Raw genomic sequence first — 21,191 nt, forward strand, 5'->3', positions numbered from 1 at the left:
TAGCAATGAGTAAGTAAGAGGAAGTCAGCTTTCCCTCTGGAGCTCAGGATCTAGCACATGCTAGTACTCGGCCTTCCTTCCGGAGTTATCCTTCCATCTTTTTGATTGGCAGGTAAACTAGTATATCCAGTATAATCTTGGGTATAATCCGAGTCTCTCGTTCTTTGCAGTTATTTTCTTTGTTGCCAAGTATTTGAATGTTTGGTTACTGCTTCTTTACACACGCACATTCACCACCACTACCACCATCCCTTTTTAAAAACATTTTTGGCCTATTTATAGATTGGAAACTTAAGAATTCCCAACACATGCTTTCTGAATAATTAGTTTTACTGTACAAGCAGTTTCCAACTATTAAGCATTAACAATGTTCTGGTGCCCAGAATACCCCCATTCCTTTTCCCCTCTAGGTAGCTGAAGGTATTCATTTTCTCATATTAAAACATTTATGGTGATCAAGAGCTTTTCCTTGGTAATATAATTCAGTTATGTTATAGATTAATTTGTGGATGGAGAATGTAACTACCACATAGCATTATTTCTGAGGGTAACTATTTGGAGCAAAATCTCTGTGTAAGAGGGAGATTGACATACTTACTGAAGATTTGTCTTCTCAAGGCTTTTTAGAGTCTATTTTGGTGAACATGACTGAAAGCACAGGCCATGAAACACTAAAAATGTGGTTACGTCCCTTTAATTGTCTGCCAGTAGCAGGGGAATCTATACTATGACTATGGTAGCTGATTTGATGAAAATACAGATCTGACGAATAAGAAATCTGTCTGAGATCTTGAAACAAAGTTGGCTAAGGAAACACATTTGGGAAGACCTATAAATGTGTCAGTACCTCAGGTACTAATTTTTGGCTTCCTGAATAGCTTAACTATGATTGGATTTGGTGCAACTTTATATCCCTTCAATTCTGGCTTTTGTTTAAGATGGGGAAGTTGAAGGTTAATATATTTGAAATTATAATCATACATTGGTGAATACAGTTTAAAATTTTCCCCAGAACGTATAAATTCCATTCTTGGATAAATAAGACCCAGGTTTAAACTTTCAGGAAGATTTCTTCAAGTTTCTTTAACAGATTTTTAAAATCTAGGGCTCCACAAATCTAGCTAACCTAGAAGTGCACAAGCCTTTCTTTGAGTTGACAGCCTTGGAAATGTGTCTGAGAGTACATCATCTTTATCTTAAGATAATGATCCCTTTTCTGAAGGATTGAAAGGAAGTGGTTATTGCAAATCTGTCTCCTTTTCTTTCTAAACTATGGTGAGAACTCTGAGAACATGACTCATGATTCATACAACTCAAGGTAAAAGCATAAATTAGAAAGTATAAATTAGGTTGGTCTTCTGTGTGGAATTTGTAGGAGTCTGACTTCCCATAACTCCTAGGAGCATATCTTGCTATACGACTATAGATTGTAATTTTCACATCTGTCAAGACAGTTGGAGTGTGCTACGGGTTGTGGGTGGGAATCTCTTTCAAAATCCAGTTAGTTTTAACCTATCAGAGGAGAAGGTGAAACCTGTTTGACTTGAGTCAAAGTTTCTTATCTAAAGCTGACATAAAAGAATCATGAGATATCCTGTACTTCATTCAACTATGCAGTTTTGAGACAGAAAAGCATCTGTTTTGGGCCACTTTCAAAGAGAAATAGCCTTTTTTTTTTAAACATTCAAACTCCTCTACCCCTGCAGCAGCTGTTTGTTCTGCAGTCTGGCACCTGAAGCAGTTCTCTGTAGCTTCCAATCTTCTGGAAGCTGCCCCAGTTCCACACATTTCATTCCTAACAATTTCTCGCTGTGCAGAGCTGGTAAGGAGATCTTTGTTTCCTAAGCACCAGTGACCCTCTGATTCATGCCGTTGGCTCAGTCAGCTTCATGCATCCATCGTTCCTGGGATTAACATCGACTCCTCCAAGATGCCAGTCCTTGTCTCACCATCCTCTAGTCCAAGTGCATCAACTCCTGCATTTGATTTTAGAGTCAATTACCATTTCCTTTGGTGATAATAAGGTACTTGAGTGCATAGTATACTTGCCTAATCTTTCTCTCCCGTTCATCCCACCTTTCTGTGAATTCAGTTTAAGGCACCATACCTATCTTCTGTCTTAAGGATATACTGTCTTAAGACAGAAGTAAAGCTCACCAAATATACCTCAGTAGACATTTTTTAGAAACCAAGGGCCATTTTTATTCTACCGAGCTGGGCTTATTAAAGCTTTTCTACACTCCTGTCCCAAACCTAGTTGTACTTTTCAAACTGTATCGTGTCCCGTTATAAAGATTAATCTGGTTCTTTCCCCAGTATTGCTTTAATTCTGTACTGAAAAACAAGCTGGAGAAGGAACTACAAAAGCCATTTGGCAGGCTGCTATTTCTCTGTCGGTTACCATGGAAACAGTGATGGCTGAGTTGAGGGGGGGTGGGTATTAGATAATAGCAGGAAGTTTGTGATGCGGAGGTTTAGATGCCAAAAGCCTTGGTTTTCTAGAAAATTACCCATGGATAAGTTCTATCCATCATCTGAATCCTGAAAGTGTGAGGGGCTTCCATCCACCTCGAGGTGATTGAATTGAGGCAAGCCGGCTATTTCTCTAACCATTCCTCTCCCTAGCACCTTCTGAAGGATGTAAATAAACCCCATTCATATCACCAGAAAAGATGGTTGTAAAACTACTTGAAATGGTAGAGGCTCTGAGAGTTCCCAGTGAATCAGGGTTCCTAGTGCCTCCCTAGCTAATTGGTTTTTTACACACTGCTGGGAAGAGTGGAATATGAAAAGGTCAGTTTGATCGTAAATACCAGTATTTTTCCAGGACTTTAGAAGAAAGGAGGATATTGGAATCCAAAATAATATAAACCAACTAGCTTAGATTTGAGAACTGGATAAACTAGACTGTAGCATTTCACAGAGCAGTGGCCAAACCTCCACCTCAGCCAGCACCCCACTGCCGCTCTCCAGCCACTTATGCTTCTTATTAGTCCATCTTCAGATCACAGCAGCTGTTCTGAGAAATTATAAGAACTAGTTCGAAGAAATTGTTGATAAACTCATCTCTTTAATATGTACTCTGATGAAATTTAGAAAATCGGGTTTTGTTTCCTGTTTCTGTCACTAATGTTTGTAAAAAGACCTTATCCACCTCATTTATACTTACTCCTTTATTGTAAATGGGGTTGATACTTGGTAGCTACTTTATGGGAGTAATAGAAAAGTTTTCCCATGAAAGGTACTATGAAAGTTGTTGCAGTAATCAGTGAATTTTTAAGCTGTTATAAGTGGTGGGTGCTATGGTGACTTTTCAGATGTGGAAATTGAAAAAGGAAATAAACAGCAAGGAAGCTAACCTCCAAGGTTTCCTTGTCCTGTGAAATGACATTCATTGAGGGAGCACAAGGGAGACTCGGGGAGGGTAGTGGCCTGTGGAGTGAGCATTCAAACTCCTATTTCTAGGGTCATGGTCATGTAATGGTTTGGAGAGTGTGAGTGAGAGAGTAAATGAATCTGTACATGTTTAAGCAGACAAAGATAAGTAGTCCTGAATTATCTGCAGGCACGAGATCCTTTGAGAATTGGAATCATCATTTGCTTCCTTGGGACCTTGTCTCTGGCTAGAATCCATGCCCTGACTGCCGCTGGGAATAATTAATTTTTGCACAGAGCCTCTCAGTTTTGTATTGCTGATAGTACTTTTAGTCTTGGGAGAACAACCTTTTCCAAAGTGATCGGTCAAGTTTGTTTGTGCCCTGGTTAGGTATGGGGTCTGCTTGCAAGCTGGACCTTTTTTAAACCTTGTCTCAATAGTAGAGTTTTTTCCTCCACTTTACTATACTCTAAAAATCTATTCCTAAGCCTTCTGGTAATTTTCTCATCTTTCGCAAATCACATTTTCATGCTGTGTAGCTGAGGTGGAAAAGAGCTTAGTGAGTTTGAGGAAGGAGGAGGTCCCGCATGGAGAAGAGTAAGCAAGCCAGGAGAGGTGATGAGAGGGGAGGAGTGGGCAGCGGCCAGATCATGCCGAGAACCAGGAGCCTCAGAAAGGAGTGGATTTTATTTTAAGAACGTTAAGAAGCTATTGAAATGTGTTAAGCAGAAGAGTGACATGATGATTGAAATTTTACAAGGTCAGCTGCTACTGTGTGGAGCTTGTACTAGACAGGAACAAGAGTGGAAGCCAGGAGACCAATTAGGAGGTTGTTATACCTTGTGTGTACCTGGGACCAAGGCAGAGAAGAGAGGTAGACAGATTCAATGACATGAGCTCAAAGGAGCAAGCATTTTTAAGACAGGCATTGGAATAATGGCCTGATAGTGTTGATGAGTATTTCCTGGTTCTCTGGATATGTGAGATTGATCACCTTCCATAGGAAGGGGTTTCAAAGAATTTGGAATCTTCTGGAAGTAGCTAGGTTTTGATTAGGACAAGGAAATAAAGGGAACCTTCAGAGCACGTGAAGTTGTGGATCTAGAGGTCTCTGCTCATCACTGAGTGGGAATTCCAGCAGACGCAGCGGAAGGGTCGGGGGTAGGGGTTGGGGGGTTATGTCTGATCAGGTTATGTCCCAGTTTGTTTCTGATTTAATGGTTGACTGGAGAACTTATACTGGTTACTGGGGTCAGGCTTCGTGGAGTTTGTTCTCGTATGATTTTCAAGGAAGGAGAGCTTTCATTTCTGGTGCTACAGTCTTGAGTAGAAGCTCTTTCAAGATAGCAGTTCCTTTAAGTTGCATTTCTTGGGAATATTATAGTACCAAAAGTGGAATCTTCATTACATTAAGTCTTCTGGTTTCAAATGCACATTCAGTGTATTTAGAATAACTACAGAAGTAAATGCAAAGTTAAGCTTATTTAAGAAAAACCCTGGTCTCACCCCCAGTACCATATCAACAACAAATATGAACAGTAAATACCATCAGCAGGTGGTTCACTGTAAACTGCATTTGCCTTTCACCATGTCCAGTCCAGAAGGAAAGGCAGGAGTCTCCATGCTAGTCTGGTCTGCAGGGCTGTTTTAGATCCGTGCAGAGAGAGCCTCTGCTGCAGTGAACAACAGTGCAGACCTCCCAAACCTGCCTCTGTGAGTGAGTGAGGCATCCTGAGGCCCTGCCTTATTGCGCTGTTAAGATCACTGGGAGTGCCTGGTAGAGGATGATTGATTGCCCGTGCCAGTTGCTCGTACTTAGCAGTCTCACTCACCTCACCAGAACCTTCCATGCCAAATCCATGCCAAAAATCTGGAAAGAGTTTGATAAAAACCCAGAGATTTGTGTGTGGCAAGTGAGTTCAAAATTGTTTTGAACAGATAACCTCAGTCATTTCAAATCTGTGCTTTTCCAGCTATCCTCCTACTTTGGCAGATCTTATTTCAGAAACAGCTGCTTCTCTTTTTAAGGTAATGTATTTCAGATCAATGTTAAGGATGTGATCATTCAAAGTGTGGTTTAAGTCAGCAAAATAATTCTGTAGAGATGACTTTGTGGGGTCCTCTCTTTACTCTGTTTCCATAATTTCCATAATATGTTTTGTCAGATTTTAAAAATACATTACCACTATGAACAAAAAAGTCCAGCTGTGTTCTTATATTGGAGCTATGGGAACAACTTTGCAGTCGAAATATAGCTGCAAGCTTAGAGATCCATGCAGCAGTCTAGAAGTCAGCTAGGTTCTCAAGGGCAAGGCAACGCCACAATTTGATTGGGCAAACAAGCTGAAAAAAATGATTAGAAAAGAGGAGAGGAGGACATTATTGGCATAGTCGTAAGTTGGGAGGTAGGGCATCTAAGGGGGCAGTGGGTTGCAGGGGCTAAGTGCTGTAGCACATGCTAAGTGCTGTAGCACATGCTAGCATTTAGTTTTCAAATATCCTTGCACTCTGCAAAAAAGCCTTGACCGTACCTATCAAGCAGCTCCACCACCTATCTGATTCTTGGACCGGAAAGCTAGAGAAGTCCTTACCCTGTTACCATCTTGAGAAAACCCTTTGCTTAATTTTGCAGACACTCTGACGTCTTGTTTTTTCTTGATTTTGAAGCACCAATTCTGGAATAAGTTGCCTACATCTGCAGTTTCCCTTTCCTACAACTTAACTCACTTTTAGAACACCTGGTCTTTGGATCCATCCTCACCACGCTGCTGATAAACTGAGACCACTGTCCTAAAGGGCATATACGCTAGCCTTTTCTCAGTTGTCATTCTCTTGTAATGTTGGTCACCAGTATCTAACACCTCTCTGCCTAAAACTCAGCCATCTGTTAGCCGCCTTTTCTTTCTCCTGTTAGTTTCTGAAATACTGTATTATCTTAGCTGTTCTCACACTTTTCTCATTGCTACTTCTCTGCCTCCTTTGAGTTTTTTTTTTTTTTCTTTACATTCAACCTCTTACATGTGGATATTCAAGATTATCTCTAATTCTGTTATCTTTGTGTGCATTACTTTTTAGGAGATTATGAACTGGCAGTAGATTGTAAACGCCATATAGGCAAGATCCATTTCTGTCTTGTTTATCATTATGTCCCCAGCATATAGCATTCTGTATGTGTGTGTATTTTGGTTGAGTATGTAAATAAATGGGATTTCATTTGTTCTTGTGGCTTCAACCATTTCTTCTTTGGTGAAGCAACTTCCGAGTCTCTTATTTCCAGGTTTGACTTTTATCTCAAGTTCTAGTTATTACTTTATACATGTTTATGAGACATTTCTACTTGTAATAGCTATTACTTTATACATGTTCATGAGACATTTCCACTTATAACAGCACATGTGACTTCTAACCTGAAATTGAAAAATTAAATTTATTATTATTCTTTCAAAAAACTCCACAATTCCACCTGCTCAGAAGTCCATTTATGTTTTTGATCTCATTATTCTCTTGGTTAGGTCTTACATCATAAGTTTGTAAGTTATTTTCAGTTCTTCCTTATTCTCTTATTTAATTGTTTCGGTTCCCAAATCTTCTTAATTTTTTCTTGAAATGTCTGAAAAACTCATCATTTTAACAGTGGCTTCATCCCAGACTCCCTTTACCACATGTCTAAAATATGAAAATGACCTTTTTCCACCTTGATATCCTTAATTCCAGTCTTTTCTCCCTAAGTTCTGATACCCAGATGCCAGGAATATTCAGGAATGGCTTCTTCTTTCTCTCTCTCTCTCTCTCTCTCTCTCTCTCTCTCTTCCTCCTCTCACCTCTCTCCTCCTGCTCCCAAATATTAATTGAGCACCGACTATGTGGCAGATACCATGCTCAACTCCAGGGATACAGCAGTGAATATGAAAAACACCGGGCCTGCCCTCATGGATGTTGCAGGGACTAGAGAATAATCAAGTGAATAGAGAGACATAATTATAACTTACGGTTAGAGCTGTGAGTTTGGATTTTATTCTAAATGCATTGGAAGTAAATGAGGTTGTGACTTGATCTGGTTTCTATTTTTAAGAGAACACTCTGGCTGCTGTGTGAAGAATAATTCAGGGAGAGGACACGAGAAGGAGACTAAATAAAAGGTTGTTTCAGTATTTTTAGTGGGAAACTGCTGATTTGGACTTAGATGGTGGCAGTGGGGAGGAACAAAGTTAATGAATTTGAGGTATGTTTTTGAGAGTGAGCTAGGTTTCTGGCTTGAGCAGTTGGTGAATGGACATGTATTTCCTCAGAGAGAGAAGGAGCAGGGATTTTTGCGTTTGATTTTGCTCTTGTGTAGGGAGGATTTGTAGAGGAAATCAAGAGTTCCTTCTTGTATGTGCTAGGTTTGAGATGCTAGAGACTTCCAAACGTGAAGTAGGACATTGGCTATGAAGTCTAGAGTTCAGATGACAGGCCTGTGCTAGAGGTATCATTTGGGAATTGTCAGGACAACAACAATAACAACAGTAAAGAAGATCAAGATAAGTAACAAGTGTATAGTACTGGCTCTCTGCCTGGCTTTGTTCTGAGTGCTTCACATGCGGTCCTCCGGTAGTCTTGTAAAGTCGGCGCTGCTCTTACCCCATCGTGCAGATGAGGTGGCCAAGGCCCCGGGTTAAGTCACTTGCTCCACATGGCATGTTCAACTCTTTGTTGAGTTGAATTGAAACTAATAATCTAGATAATATGTAAAGCTCTGGAATTGCACATTATCGATTCAGGGCAAGAGAATAGAGAAAGAGGAGCAGAGAGCCAAGACTGAGCTCACTGCTTTCATCACTTTGTTCTCCAACTCAGAAGACTCCATTTGCTCCTACTGGAACAAAGGATAAAATGTGAACTCCTCAGCCAGACTGTCAAATCTTTACATAATCTATGCCCAGCCTACTTTGGTGTCTCACTGTTGTCTGTGATTGCACCATTCTGTTGAATTACCTCTTTACTCCTTAGGTATGCGCTCCACCGTCTCATTAACTTAACTCCTCTCCAGGCTTCAGGGGCCCACTGTAGCCTCGAAGTCTTTCCTGATGCCTCCAGTGCAGAAACTAATAATAGTTATTGCATGTCAAGTGCTTCCTGTGAGCTTAGGGGATGAGAAACAGGTAGAGGGCTTCTACTTTCTTTTGTTTGACCTGTCTGTTCATATATGTTTTGTTTTTTTAAGCATCTTTTAGTAAAAAAGTTGGAAAAATTTTTAGATAAGTAGCTCATCTAGGAGATCAGAGATGGCTTAGAAAACCAAATGTTTCACTGTTGACCAAGAGCATTAATTTGTGAGCATATCTTTCTTTGAATGGCCTTTTTGGATCGCACTGGGGTCCCTGAGATTAGAATACGGTACTTGTAGTAGCATGTGTGTCCTGAGCTTTCTCTCGGGTACTACCATGCAGAATGGCAAAGAGGAATTAAAGAAGCCCAGCAGATAGCACGTGGCCTTGCTTGGGAGCTTAGAGGCCAGGTGGGACAGCACGACATGGACGTAAAAGAAGGGGTCATGTGGTGGGTCCACCAGCAGCAAAAGTGGGCCGCTCTTAAGCTGAATCTGCTCCTCAGACTTGTTTTGTTTATACTCCCGCATGTTTTTAAAGAAACTGAATTAGTTGCTAAAAATGTATAACTCAAGAGATCTCACATAAAATTTCCGCTTATCAGCCTCCCGGGGAAACTGAGAAAATCGGACAATACCAGGGGACCAGTGAGGGCGCTACAGAGTGACTACCACCTACCTGCAGGCCCCGCAGCCACACCCCACTGTGTTGCATGTGGCCCATGCCCCTTGTTTACGCTACTTGTTCATGTTTGTGACCCTTAGAGTATAGTCAGAGTGCCATATAATTCAGACAGGAAATATTACAGGATCTCAGAAGGAATAGAGGTCACTTTGGAGGGCACAGTAAAGTGGAAAGAATACAGGTTTTGAAGCCAGGCAGATAGGTCTAAATTCAAATACTAGCCTGCCTGCCTTCTGCCAGTCTTTTGCATTAGAAACATACTTTCCCTCCAGCAACCTTTGCTTATAGTAAAATGGAAGCTATCACATCCCTTACAGGGTTGTGGGAGAATTAGCAATACTGTGTACATATAGTCCCTAACGTGCCTGGCACCTGAGCAGTGTACACCATGGTTGATTGTGTCCAGAAAGCCGAGCAGGATGCCTTGGTTTAAGTACCTGGAAATTGTTATTAAAAAGAAGCCTGAGGTGGGGAGAAAGCCAATTCCAGGTGGATTAAAGAGTTAAATGTAGACTTTTTTTTTAACTAAAAGGAAATACAGTTGTGTATTTAACTGTCCTGAGGATGGGAAAAGGCTTTCTAAGCAAAAAGCCGTGAAGGAGAACCAAAGAAAGATCAGCAGATTTGACTCTAAAAATTTTTGAGCTACTCTATGTTAAAATCCTAAATGCAGTTAAATGGCAAAAAGCAAATGAGAAAAATATTTACAGAAAGTATAACAAAGGAAAAATACCTTACTATCTATGGTTACAAATCAGTAAGAACATTTACACCTCATAGAACAGTGGACAAAGGACATAACAGAGAGTTTGCAATAGAAGAACTGCAAATAGCACATAGACATGTGAAAAAGTGCTGAGCTGGGTAGTAATTAAAGAACTCTATGTTTGAAGAGTGAGTTACCATTACTCCCCTAAATTATTTTTCATCACTGTCAATTGATAATGTTTCATATTGGTGATGTGGCCAGAGGTAGGTACTGTCATGTTTTCCTAATGGAATTATAAATTGCCACAACCTTCTTAAGAAAGCATTTTGGTAGTATAAATCAAAGTGCCTTAAAGTTTCTCCCTTTGGATCTATATCCTAGAAGTAAACTCAGAGATGTTTTGCACAAAGCTACTGTTTGCAGTAGCTTTTCTTTTCTTTTTTAATATTACTGGTATATAAAAATCTCTGTCTCCAACCATGTGTGCCTCACTGCTGTATCCTTAGCAGCAGCACAGTGCCTAACATATATAGGTGGTCAAAAAATAATATGTGAGTTTAAAGAAGGAAGTACATGTTCATACAAAGGAATATAATCATATTTTTAAAATACTGTATATCTAAGATGTACAAAATGCTCACAATATAATGTTAAAAATGAAAGAGTACACAATTATGCATAAATTCTAGGTGACAGGATTAAAGGTGATTTTTATATTGTCTTGGTGCTTTTCCTCAGTCATTCAGGACATCTTTATTGATATGTGTGGTAAGCATTGAGCACACTTCAAAAGGGAGAGACAATATAGCCCTCCCCTCATGGAGTTTATCAGAGAGCAGGAAGGCAGACATTGAACAGGTAATTATAAGCATGTCATTTACTCTAGTGAACTTATGTTACTTTTATAGTAGGAAAAAAAACTATGCCAATGATGATTTTCAAGCATCAATGTTTGTAATTTCTAAGATACCTTTTTACGACAAGAAAGGTGTGATTATGTGAGAAGTCTGCGTAGATCTCATACAGCGTGAAGTGTCCTTTTCCAGAGAAAAGAAAAATGTTTAGATTTCTTATCTGTTGGGTGGTTGGTAATGATTTAGCAATAAAAGCACCCCAGGCTTTTTTTTTCCCCTAAATAGCATTTTTCTAAAGGAAATTGAATAGGCTCAGATCTTGGTGAGAGTTGTGGAACCTTGGAAAGGCCCAGCATTCGTTGGAACTTATAAGCATTCAAATGAACTGGCTGTGGTTGGGGAAGGAATGAGAATGTTGATTAACATTAATATAAAAGTGTCTTTTTTTTGCTTTTTTTTTATTTGTGTGGAAAACCAAGAGCATCAACAGCAAAATCCACGCTGCAGGCTGATGTGACCCCTCAAAGTTTCTTTTAACTGGGATCAGGAATGGAAAATTTTATCTTAAGCCATTGCTTTTTTCGGAGTGTGTTTTGTTTTGTTTTGAAGAAAGACCTGAGTAAATCAAAAGAGTTGCAGAGACGTGTTTTGGTAATTTAGCCACGCTTAATGGCTGTGAGTGAGCTATGCGCTGCTCTAAACAGTCTGACCCGTGCTTCCACTGTCCCTTATCCATTTATCAGCTGAGCCTTTATGCACAGCCACGTGAGCTCCTCTGGCCTTTTATCTGCTTCCTAAGTGAAAAAAGTCTTTGTACGTCTTGGTTAAGTTAAAAGGTGACTCTGTGGTCTGTTGCTACTCTGGTCTCAGGAGAAGGAAGCATTAGTGAGCTCTGTGTTGCCTTGGTAGAATCTCTTGCCCTTTTTTCTGTCTGTCTCCTTCTGTGAAATAGGAATGTGCTTCCTAAGCCAAGAGTGTTGGGAGGAACAAATAACAAGCAGCAGAGTAGTGACATCACCTCTCGCTGAGGGTGTGCTCCTTCGGACTGATCAGAGTGGCTCCCTCCCAAATGAAGGCTCACCCTCTTTTGCTCTTTGGTACAACTCATGTTGTACCATGTATGTAATGTGTTTCAAACCAACCTGAGGCTTTCTCTTTTTTGAAAAACTCAGATCTTAGGAACACTAAGTGAAATGTGGCTCTGTTGACCATCACTTTCTGTCCATGCTGATTTTTCCCTCCTGCACTTGGAATTCTCTTTCACATGCTGGGTCTGTTCCTGCGTCATGCTTCCAGGTAGAATTACTGTACTCACCGCTTCTTTTCCATTGGACCTTAGCACCCCTTCCTCCCCAATAATTTTTTTCCCATGTTTGGAAAACTGAGTTGTTGCATTTATTTGGAGCACAGGGCCTATGAGAGAGATGTAGGAGACAAAACTAAAGAGGAGGAGCAGGCAGGTCATCAGGAGCCGTGGGTGCCAAGCTAATGGATTTGAACTTCATCCTAAAGCCTTTGGGATGTCATTAAAGTATTTTAAGCAAGGGAGAGGAATTCTGAGGTCAAATTTGCATTTTATTACAGTGGCTCTGGCACAGCAACACTAGATTAGCAAATGCTCACTCTTAACTTTTTCAGCTAATTCTCCAAATGACTCCCCACACCTACTTTCTGGTCTCAGACACCTGTGTACACAGGTTGGGCCCTAGTTTCTTGGCTTATGGGCTGCTGTATACCCAATTCCTTTTTCCTAGAATATGCTTTTCCTCCTTAGTGTATTGCTAATTTTTTTTAAACATTGAAATATAGTTGATGTGCAGTATTATCCCAGTGTTCTAATGTCCTAAGAGATCTTCGTTTCAGGATTGTCTTCATGTTGTGGTTAAGTGTCTTTCCTGTCTACTGCACTTTACTCTCCTGTCCTAGTGTCTGTGCTTGATTTATAGATTAAGGCCCTGTAGCACTTCCGAATTATGTAGAGGGTACTGGCAGTTCTGTTTCTAGCTATGTTGAACCTTTATCTGATAACTGACATTACAGCCTAAATCAAGGAGACTTGGACCCTCTAATCTCTCCCTTCTGATATCTTTTCTTTAGTAGGGCATACAGCTCCTTTCTCTGGAATGCTTTTTTCAGAGAGCAGCCTTTTGCTTTTCTGAGACGGAGCTGGGCCACTCGAGGACGGGGTCACCTTCCTGCTGCTCTCTGGCTGGCTGAGGGGTCAGAGGTAATGTTTTGGTGCTCACTTATGACTGGAAGACAAAAGATGGCAGGCACAAAGTCAGTCCCTGGGACCAAAAGCTGTTTCAAACATTGCTTGTATCTTCTGCCTGTACTGCCAAGAGTTGAGGCCTGGAACCTAGACTGTTTATGAAAGTTCATTATTGTTTTGATTTTGATTTTCCTGGGGGAAGTCATTGTAAACAGTTATGTTCTCAGAAGCACCCCTACAATAATAAACATAAACACAGCGTTGCAGTGAAAGCAATCCTGCAGTAACTCAGTGTAATCTTTTGCATCGGAAGTAAAGCAGATGAGTGGATGGATCTGCCCACAATGAAGGCGAAGAAATCAGGAAGCTTGGGTCTGTCCCAGTCTTAATTCCTGACTTGCTCTTTGTCGCTGTGAGCAAGGAAGTGGTTTAATGCACCCCTTTGTCAGTGGTGGAGGAGGAGTAACACTGCCTGTTGGCCACATTGCAGCCTGAGCTGTGAAGCTTCGTTATGATATTGGACATGAACTGACTGAGCTCTGGAAGAAAGGGGCAGTGTAGACACAGGCATTTGGATGCTAGGCACTCAGGAGTCGTAATCCATTGGCAGAGGCTCCCACATCCAGTCTTCAGTTTAGCAACACTGTTCTGTTCGAGGCAGAGCCCCTTTCTTTGAAAAAATCTTGCTGTTGACTGTTCTGGCAAGAAACAAAAATATATCTCCAAAATCCCAAAGTCTTGTTTGAAAGCCGATTCTCCTAACACTATGTCAAAACACAAGGCACAGCATAAGGTGGATGTAAACAGTTCTTGTATAAACGACTGTGAATTCCTTCATAAGCCAGAATGTGCTTTTCTGCGTTTTGGATGCTGATAATACTAATGCTAATAGCTGTTATTACTGTACTTAATATGTGCCAGTCTCCAAGTGATTTACGCGTATATCAATTGAGGCTCACAGCAGCCCTGTGTGGCAGGTACTACCATCATCTGCATTTTACAAATGAGTGAATTAAGGAACAGAAAGGTGAAATAACTTGCCTAAGGCCAAACAGCTACCAAGTCACGGAGCCAGTAAATGAAGCCCTGCCATCTGGCTGAGTGGAGATTGGCATTTCTTTGACCAGTGTCACAGTCTGCATCTTGATCACAGGAACAGAACATTCAGTGCAATGAATGCTGTTTTCTAGGAGGAGAATGGAGACTACACGTATGTGGACAGAGTAAAGATCCCCTTGGATCACGGGACCTTGTTAATCATGGAAGGAGCCACACAAGCTGACTGGCAGGTGAGAACATGCAAGTATTGTGGATTCACTGTCATGAGGAGGCAGTTTCCTGACTGGCGTATGATTATTAATTTCTGTAGTAAACATGGTGAAAAGCAAGTCGCTTTTATAAAAAGCAAGAGGCAATAAAGTGGCATCATTTCCAAGGAGTTTTGGTACTACCTGCAATCAAAGCGGCCCTCCACAGCAGTGGTGTCTGATAGAACTTCCCATGATGATGGAAAAATTCTGAATCTGTGCAGCCCAGTGTAGAAGCCACTAGACACAACAACTCTTGAGCTCGTGGGATGTGGTTGGTGTGCCGAAGAACAGAATTTGTAATTAATTTAAAAAACTTCAGGCAGCCAGTGGCTAGTACATGGGGCTGCACAGATCCACAGCTTAGGCCAGGCCATTTTTAAGTTGTGCAAATTAATGTCAGAACATTTAGTATGAGAGGAGAATCTCATGCATCACTGGGCTCAGCCATTTATGTATCTTCTTATGAGCTCTGGAAAAGTGGCAGGAGGCTAAGAGGAAGAGCACCACTTAGAAAAGATGAAACTTTCTTACTGTGAGGGCGCTGGCATATCGTGGTGGGGGTGGGGGTTTGTTTCAGAGAAGGAGACCTTTATCCACAAGACTGTAAAGAGCTATTACTGCTCGTGAAAGGCAGCATAAAATTGAAATATGTCTGTGTCCTCATAAATAAGTTTTCAATTGCTTTGAAGTGAAAATGTAAGTGTGTTTATGTCAGAGTTATTCATATTTCCATTTAGCATCGAGTGCCCAAAGAGTACCACTCTAGAGAACCAAGAATAAACCTGACCTTTCGGACAGTTTATCCAGACCCTCGAGGGGCGGGGCACACTGCTGATGTGAGATCTTTGAGACAGAAGCCATGCTGAGACTGAGCAGACCTTCCACCATGAAGAAACTTCCAGAAGCTGCCCAGCTACTCTTGTGGTGTGGCTGTTTGGAAGATGAGGATGGTGTTTACTTCCCAGCTTGGAGTCCTGTTAAATGGCAGCCAGCAGTTCATGTTTATAATATGGTGACTGAGGGAGCAGTAATCCCTAACCACACTTCGGAATCACATATTTTCTTTAGGCAAATTAAAAACTGCTGTGGCTGTGCTCACAGATGGTTTTGTCCATAAGCAGTTTTTTCCTGCCCTCTTCCGCTTCATTTGAAGAAATATGAACGGACTTTGCCTTCAGGGTAAATCTGCACATGTTTGTTCCCTGTGACTTTAGCAAAGTGGAGATACAAATATGCGTCAGTGACTGGAGCCTTCCGCAGGCAGACAGCTGCTGAAACCCAAACAGAGCTCTGTTGAAGTCTGCCTTGACTCCTAAACATCTTGGCTTGTGTGCTATTGTGATGGAAAGCTGCGTATTCTGGGAGCACTTTACTTAGCTGAGTCTCCTTGCCTGCCCATCTTCCCAGGACACACTCGGGCAGGTTATAGGCCTCTGAATAAAGAGTGGAAGCAGTGCTCTACGGCATATCTTCAAGCAGCCACCTGGACTACTTGGAATACAAGAGAAAAGTGTCCCCTCAAAGGGAGGAATAATTGCATGATGTCATGAGAAATTTCGGCTGAAGAGCAGCAAACGCCCTGCTGGTGGCAGCTGTTCCACATAGATTAGTTCCCCCTGGGGAATTACTTAAGTCATTTAAACCCAAGCCAGATAGGAGAAGGAGCAGTCCTGCAGGGAATAGACTCAGTTACCTAATAGTTCTGTTCTCTTTCAATTTCAGTAACCCTATGACTAAGGCTTTCTTCTGACTCAGTGCTCTCTTCTACACAAGTTCCCAAGATTCAATCATTAGTCTGTGATGTCACCAAGGTTCCCAAAACAGAACAGAGGCTGCCCCTCATTGCATCATAAAAGCACTTGTCTTCCTGACCCCTTGACTTAGGAGCAGTGTGCCAGATCAGTTCCAAACCAAGACAGGGAAACAGAAGAGAAAGAGAATGGAATTAAATAGATGAAAGTAGGGTGAGAGAGTTAAGAGTTTCCCTTGCTGCCTGTGGGGAAAGTTTACAAAGCCTTCTTGCTTTTGGTCTTGTTTCCATTCCATACTGTAAGATAGATGATCCCCATGATCATGATCAAGTGCCGAAGGCTGGGCAGGCTCTTCCCCAGAACTCAGGTGGATGCTTTGCCTGGCCAGGCTCCCTTCTCTGACAAGCTCTGTGGCTTCTTGAGTCAGAGTCTCTCTGTTTTTAAAATGCGGTTGCGTGTGTATAGCTCCTTTATCTAAGAAACACTAAATGCTTTATAAAATCTGAGCCTCATAGGAAGCCTTCCTGTGCGGGAGGTACAAATCACCATAACAATAAAATCAAACCTCTGTTTAACTCCTAGCTTTCCTCCTATTCAGACAGACAAAAACTGGCCAGGGTTGGGCAGCCAGCTTTGGTTATAAGTTGGATGTATGACCTGCAGGAAATTCCTCTCCCATGCCCACAAATGAAGGCGCCGGCAGATGACTCCAGGTCTTACCACATCTCTCCTAGTGCCAGATCATGCTCTCCCCTTGCGTCAGCTGCAGATTTGATCTCTTCCCTCATCACTGCCATGTCTGTCAGGGAAACGAATTCCTACTCTTCAGCACACAGCTTGGGCCACCACCTGGGTTTCTTCATCTGAGAGCAACAATCTTAGGTTTTGTTTCTTGCTGTCAAACACCAGAACTGCTTCTTTCTACCACTAAGATAATGTCCCTTCTAAAATGTCAAGTAGGTACTTGCCATAAAGTAAAAGTACAGGGTGTAGGACCAGACAGGGATTCCAGACCCTGGCAAAGGATGCCCGTGCTCAGTGACTGCTCCAACCTGTTGCTGTGTTTTACTGGTGGTAGATCTTAACTAGGAATTAAGGGTGAAGCTCTTTTTTTTTTTTTTTTTTTTTTTTTTTTTGCCAACGTTACTTGTAAAGCAGAGGGGGCAAATATAATGGCTGTAGCATGAAGAAAAACAGGTTTAGTTTTTTAGCTGCCCCTTTTTTGAGCTTTAATAATAACCTGCCAGGACAATTCAGTAACCATCCTAGGAACTTTATACATAATCCCTAATCCTCCCTAAAGCTCTGCTGTTCCCATTGTAGAGACTAGGCAACTGAGCCTCTTAAGTGGTGAGGTCATTTCATAGGACTTAAAAATGGCAGAACCAGAATGGAAAGCACAGGCTAAATTCTGCCATGCAGAATTTAGGTGGAATAATCTACTGGGCAACCCCAGGCCTCTGAGCCTCAGAGCTTGCTCCTGCAGAGCCGGTGACCCAAGCTCACCCTAGTGCCCTGCTGGCCAGGCTGACTGACAGGCCACTTCGTTTGTCCCCTGGCTTTCCTGTGCACCAGGGCAGGCATCTGCATCTCATCCCTCCTTAATCAGCTCTAGCATCTCTTAGAAACTCTGCCGCCAACTGGACTGGCATTGTCCGTTGTACTGAGGGAAGCTCATTTTGAGGGGACACAATCCAATTTATGGCAAAATAGACAAACTCTCATCCAACCTTCCTGGCAAGTGACAAAACAGAGTTTCCTGACCATACCCAAGCAAACTTCTAGAGGTAGGCAAGTGGGCCTTCCTCCCTTTGTTTTCACCTGTGAGACTTCTGGGGACTTTGCCCAGACTCAGCACCAGGCTTCTTCCTGAGGCTGACCAACACCACGACTGATAAGCCGACAGCCTAGAGACGCAGGTCGGCTGCACACTGAAAACTTGTTGACAACAGGCAGCTTGCCTCAAAAGCGCAGGTTGGAACAGTCTGACACTTACCATCAGATTGTATCCTCAGTATTAAAATCACGATCTGCGTAGTTGACTAAACCACTAACCCACGTGGCGTTGATGATTCCTAATAAGTTTGGGTCACGGGTCGTAAGCCTTGCCATTTTCTGTGGGGCTCCCTGCTGCCTCCATGGCTGCTGTGACCTGCCCTCGCAAGTGGCGGATCTGTCTGGACCTGGTCAGTAAGTGGCACTGTCTCCTGACTTTTGTCATAGCAACCCCAGAAGAGTTAAGTGGGCCCTGTAGTGAGCAGAATGCTTCAGCTGGAGGGCTTCAGAGAAAGCCCTGACACATGATGGGTCCCTGCCCTGCTGGGAATATTTCTTCCTCGAGTTCTGGCAGCTTTTACTTGGCTGCAGAATATCTAAGGCCCACTTTGCCTTTTCTGGTCATAAACACTTGTAGGGTTGAATCTGGAGTCTTGATTGCTTTATTTTCTTAACTATGCCTTTGAAAAAGCCGAATGTTTCCATAGTGATGCATTCTGTTTGTTTAAATCTTTACTTATACGTGGCTCCACCCACATGTTCTCAGAGGGACCTAGTCTACAACTGTCCCCTTACCCTTTACCCCTTACCCCTTCCCATTTTCTCTTTGCAAGGAACCCTTCCCTGGATGAGACCCTTGTCAGTTTTATGCTGCTGAAATCCATTCTTAGATATGTTGATTCCTGTGTCTGAGGGTCAACAGGGAAATTATTTTGATGTTTATTAATGAGAGTGGAACACAGGCTAATGGTGTCTTTTCTAGCTGGCTTAGTGCTGCTGTGCCAAATTGGAAAAGTCTTCCCCAGCCTGTGAATAGAGCCCCGTGCTGGGCTGGGCTTTCTGCTGGGCGTGGGGGCCAGTGTCAGAGAGGAGTGTAGGAAAACAGGATAAATTAGGTAGTGTTTTTGTAGCCAGCATTAATTAACCAAAAGATAGTTTTCTCAAATGAGCCAACTTGGAGCTGACCAGGGTATGTGTGCCAATGTTACCATTACAGTTATTTCTAGGTTATCACTCCCCCTCCATGTAATGGTGATGTCATACTCCCTGGACACCAGGGACAGTCCCTATTCTCATGTGGCCTCCAAGAGTGTGGACATGCTCAGGCAGGATCCTGGCCTCTGACCCCATAAGCTTTTAACTCTGGACACACATTCTGGGTTTCTAAAAGTGAAGGAAAGGTTTAAAAGCCAGGAGGAAGCATAGTGTTTCCTGGGCCTGTTACATACATAATCTGATTTATTCCTAAAAGCAACCCAATGAGATGGTTGGTTTTTTTAAAATAGATAAGGAGACTGAGGTACCTAGAGGACAGATCAGATCCTGAGATCGGGTGTCCCTGGTGGGCAGGCATTTAGTATGGTCTCTGGGCCTCCCCTAGCCCTGGCCCCAGGCAGTCAGTGGCGGGTGGGGGTGGGGGCAGCCGCAGTCAGAGTACCCTGGGGCTGGAGGAACTGCTTTTTTGGCCCCTTTACCGGCCAGCCAGCAAAGCCTCAGGTTCTTGCCTGGGAGCCTGGAAGCTTCTCCCCGTGGGGTGGGAGGCAGGAGGAAGTGGTGGGCCAGGCGCGGAGCTCTTGAGGGCCGCGTGATCAGGTTGCAATTAGCCGCCCACTGCAGGAAGGGCGTGGGCGAGCGAGCGCTGTGACAAACGCCTGCCGCGCACCGCCTGTGATGCTCCAGACGCCCCTGAAAGGCAAACGTGAGCCCTCGGCAGGCACTTGGCGGCGGCAGCGGCGGAGGCGGAAGGTCTGCCCCTCCTTCCCAAGAGGCTGCAGCGGGAGGGTCCTCCCCCCCACCCTCCGCTGCTAGGTCGCTCTTATGACAGTCTGTGCCTCTGCTATCAGGTCCCTCCCTGCCCTCCTTGTCTGCACGTGGAGAATGGGCCGGGGTGGGACCATCTAGGAAGGGAATCCACACCCTCCAAAAAGCGATTTGGGTTGAGAGCTGCTGTATCCTCCTTGCCTAAAGAATGTTTGTGGGATGAGGGGATGAAGGATGCTGTGGGGCCTCCCAAACTCTGTCCTGGGATATTCAAGCTGCTGGCCACCCACCCAGGCAGGACCCAGGAGAGTCAGGGAGAGGAAGGGGTCCCTACAGAAGGGTCTCTTTCATGCCCTTGTTGGTTAGAGAAAACTTTTCTGGAATGTTTTCTCTGAAAATGTATCAAGGGATTAGACACTAAGTTATTCCCTGTCCCCCTCTCTCTGACGCTAACCGTTAGCCTCTGTTCACCTGGTGTGAGAAGGAAAGGTGGACACTTAGCCTCGAGGCAAAAATCAGGGGAGGAAGTCTGAATGTGGGGCTTCCCTCTCACTGCCCTCCCCCACCCTCAGCCTGCCTCCCAGAACAGCCTCCTGCCCTGTGCTCGCAGCAGGGGGGCCAGAGAGAAGAGCTGGAGGACTCTTGCCCACGCCTTGCCCTTTGCCCCCGGAAGTCCTGTGAGGGTGTAGGTTAGGAACTACTCTCCCCATTGGACAGATGAGAAAACTGAGACCCCGAGGAGTTGAGTGCTCATCTGAGGGCCACCCAGGGAATGCGGCAGAACCAGCATGAAGGCCCACAACAAGCACCTCAGTCAGTGTTCTTATCACCACTCAAGTTCTGTGACCTCTTCTGAGATCCCCATCTAGAAGCAGAACCTGGTGACAAGAGGGAACATGGGTACACATAGCCCTGGAAGGTCGCAGTGCCTACTGGGGCAGCCCTTCAAGGAGTGGTATTGACAGTCCCTGTGCCGCACCAGCCAGGTGGCTTGATGCTGTGGCAAGGATCCCTGCTGCAGCTCAAGGTAGCATTCTCCTGCCAAAAATAGCGCAAGCTGAGCTCTGCACCAATTGCTCAGGGGAGTTAGCTGGACAGTTTCAGGCAAGACTGGCTCAGATCCACCTTTGCAGGGCGGACCGTGCCACTCATATCTCAGAGCTGCCTGCAAGGGTGGAGTTAGGAAAGAGCTATGACACCGCACTCTGCCACATATGTCAGCCTCCACATATGTCAGACTGACCGCAGAGCCCTTGTGGATATAGCCGCAGCTTGAGTCAGGCCGACCTGGGCTTGAATCCCACTCTGCCCTTCCTAGCTGAGTCACCTTGGACCCATCACTCAGCCCCCAAGCCTCAGTCTCCTCAGCTGTGAAATGGACACAGAAGCAGCAACCTCCCCAAGATCCTGTGAGGGTTGAGATCATGAATGTGACATGCCTGACAGTAATGT

General features: G+C 43.5%; 1 protein-coding gene across 2 annotated transcripts in view; it reads left to right on the forward strand.

The window, feature by feature from the left end:
* ALKBH3 (alkB homolog 3, alpha-ketoglutaratedependent dioxygenase) overlaps positions 1 to 17,119 on the forward strand; it is a 33,906-nt gene extending 16,787 nt beyond the window's left edge. For both annotated transcript variants that reach the window (XM_006184247.3, XM_032488509.1), the window contains exons 9-10: positions 14,113 to 14,211; positions 14,970 to 17,119. In XM_006184247.3, coding sequence (XP_006184309.2) covers positions 14,113 to 14,211; positions 14,970 to 15,098 — 228 coding nt within the window. In that variant the 3' untranslated portion in view covers positions 15,099 to 17,119. The remainder of the gene's footprint in view (positions 1 to 14,112; positions 14,212 to 14,969) is intronic.
* Positions 17,120 to 21,191: the final 4,072 nt, after the last annotated feature.

Source organism: Camelus ferus, chromosome 10, assembly GCF_009834535.1.
Source record: "Camelus ferus isolate YT-003-E chromosome 10, BCGSAC_Cfer_1.0, whole genome shotgun sequence".
NCBI classification, from domain to species: Eukaryota; Metazoa; Chordata; class Mammalia; order Artiodactyla; family Camelidae; genus Camelus; species Camelus ferus.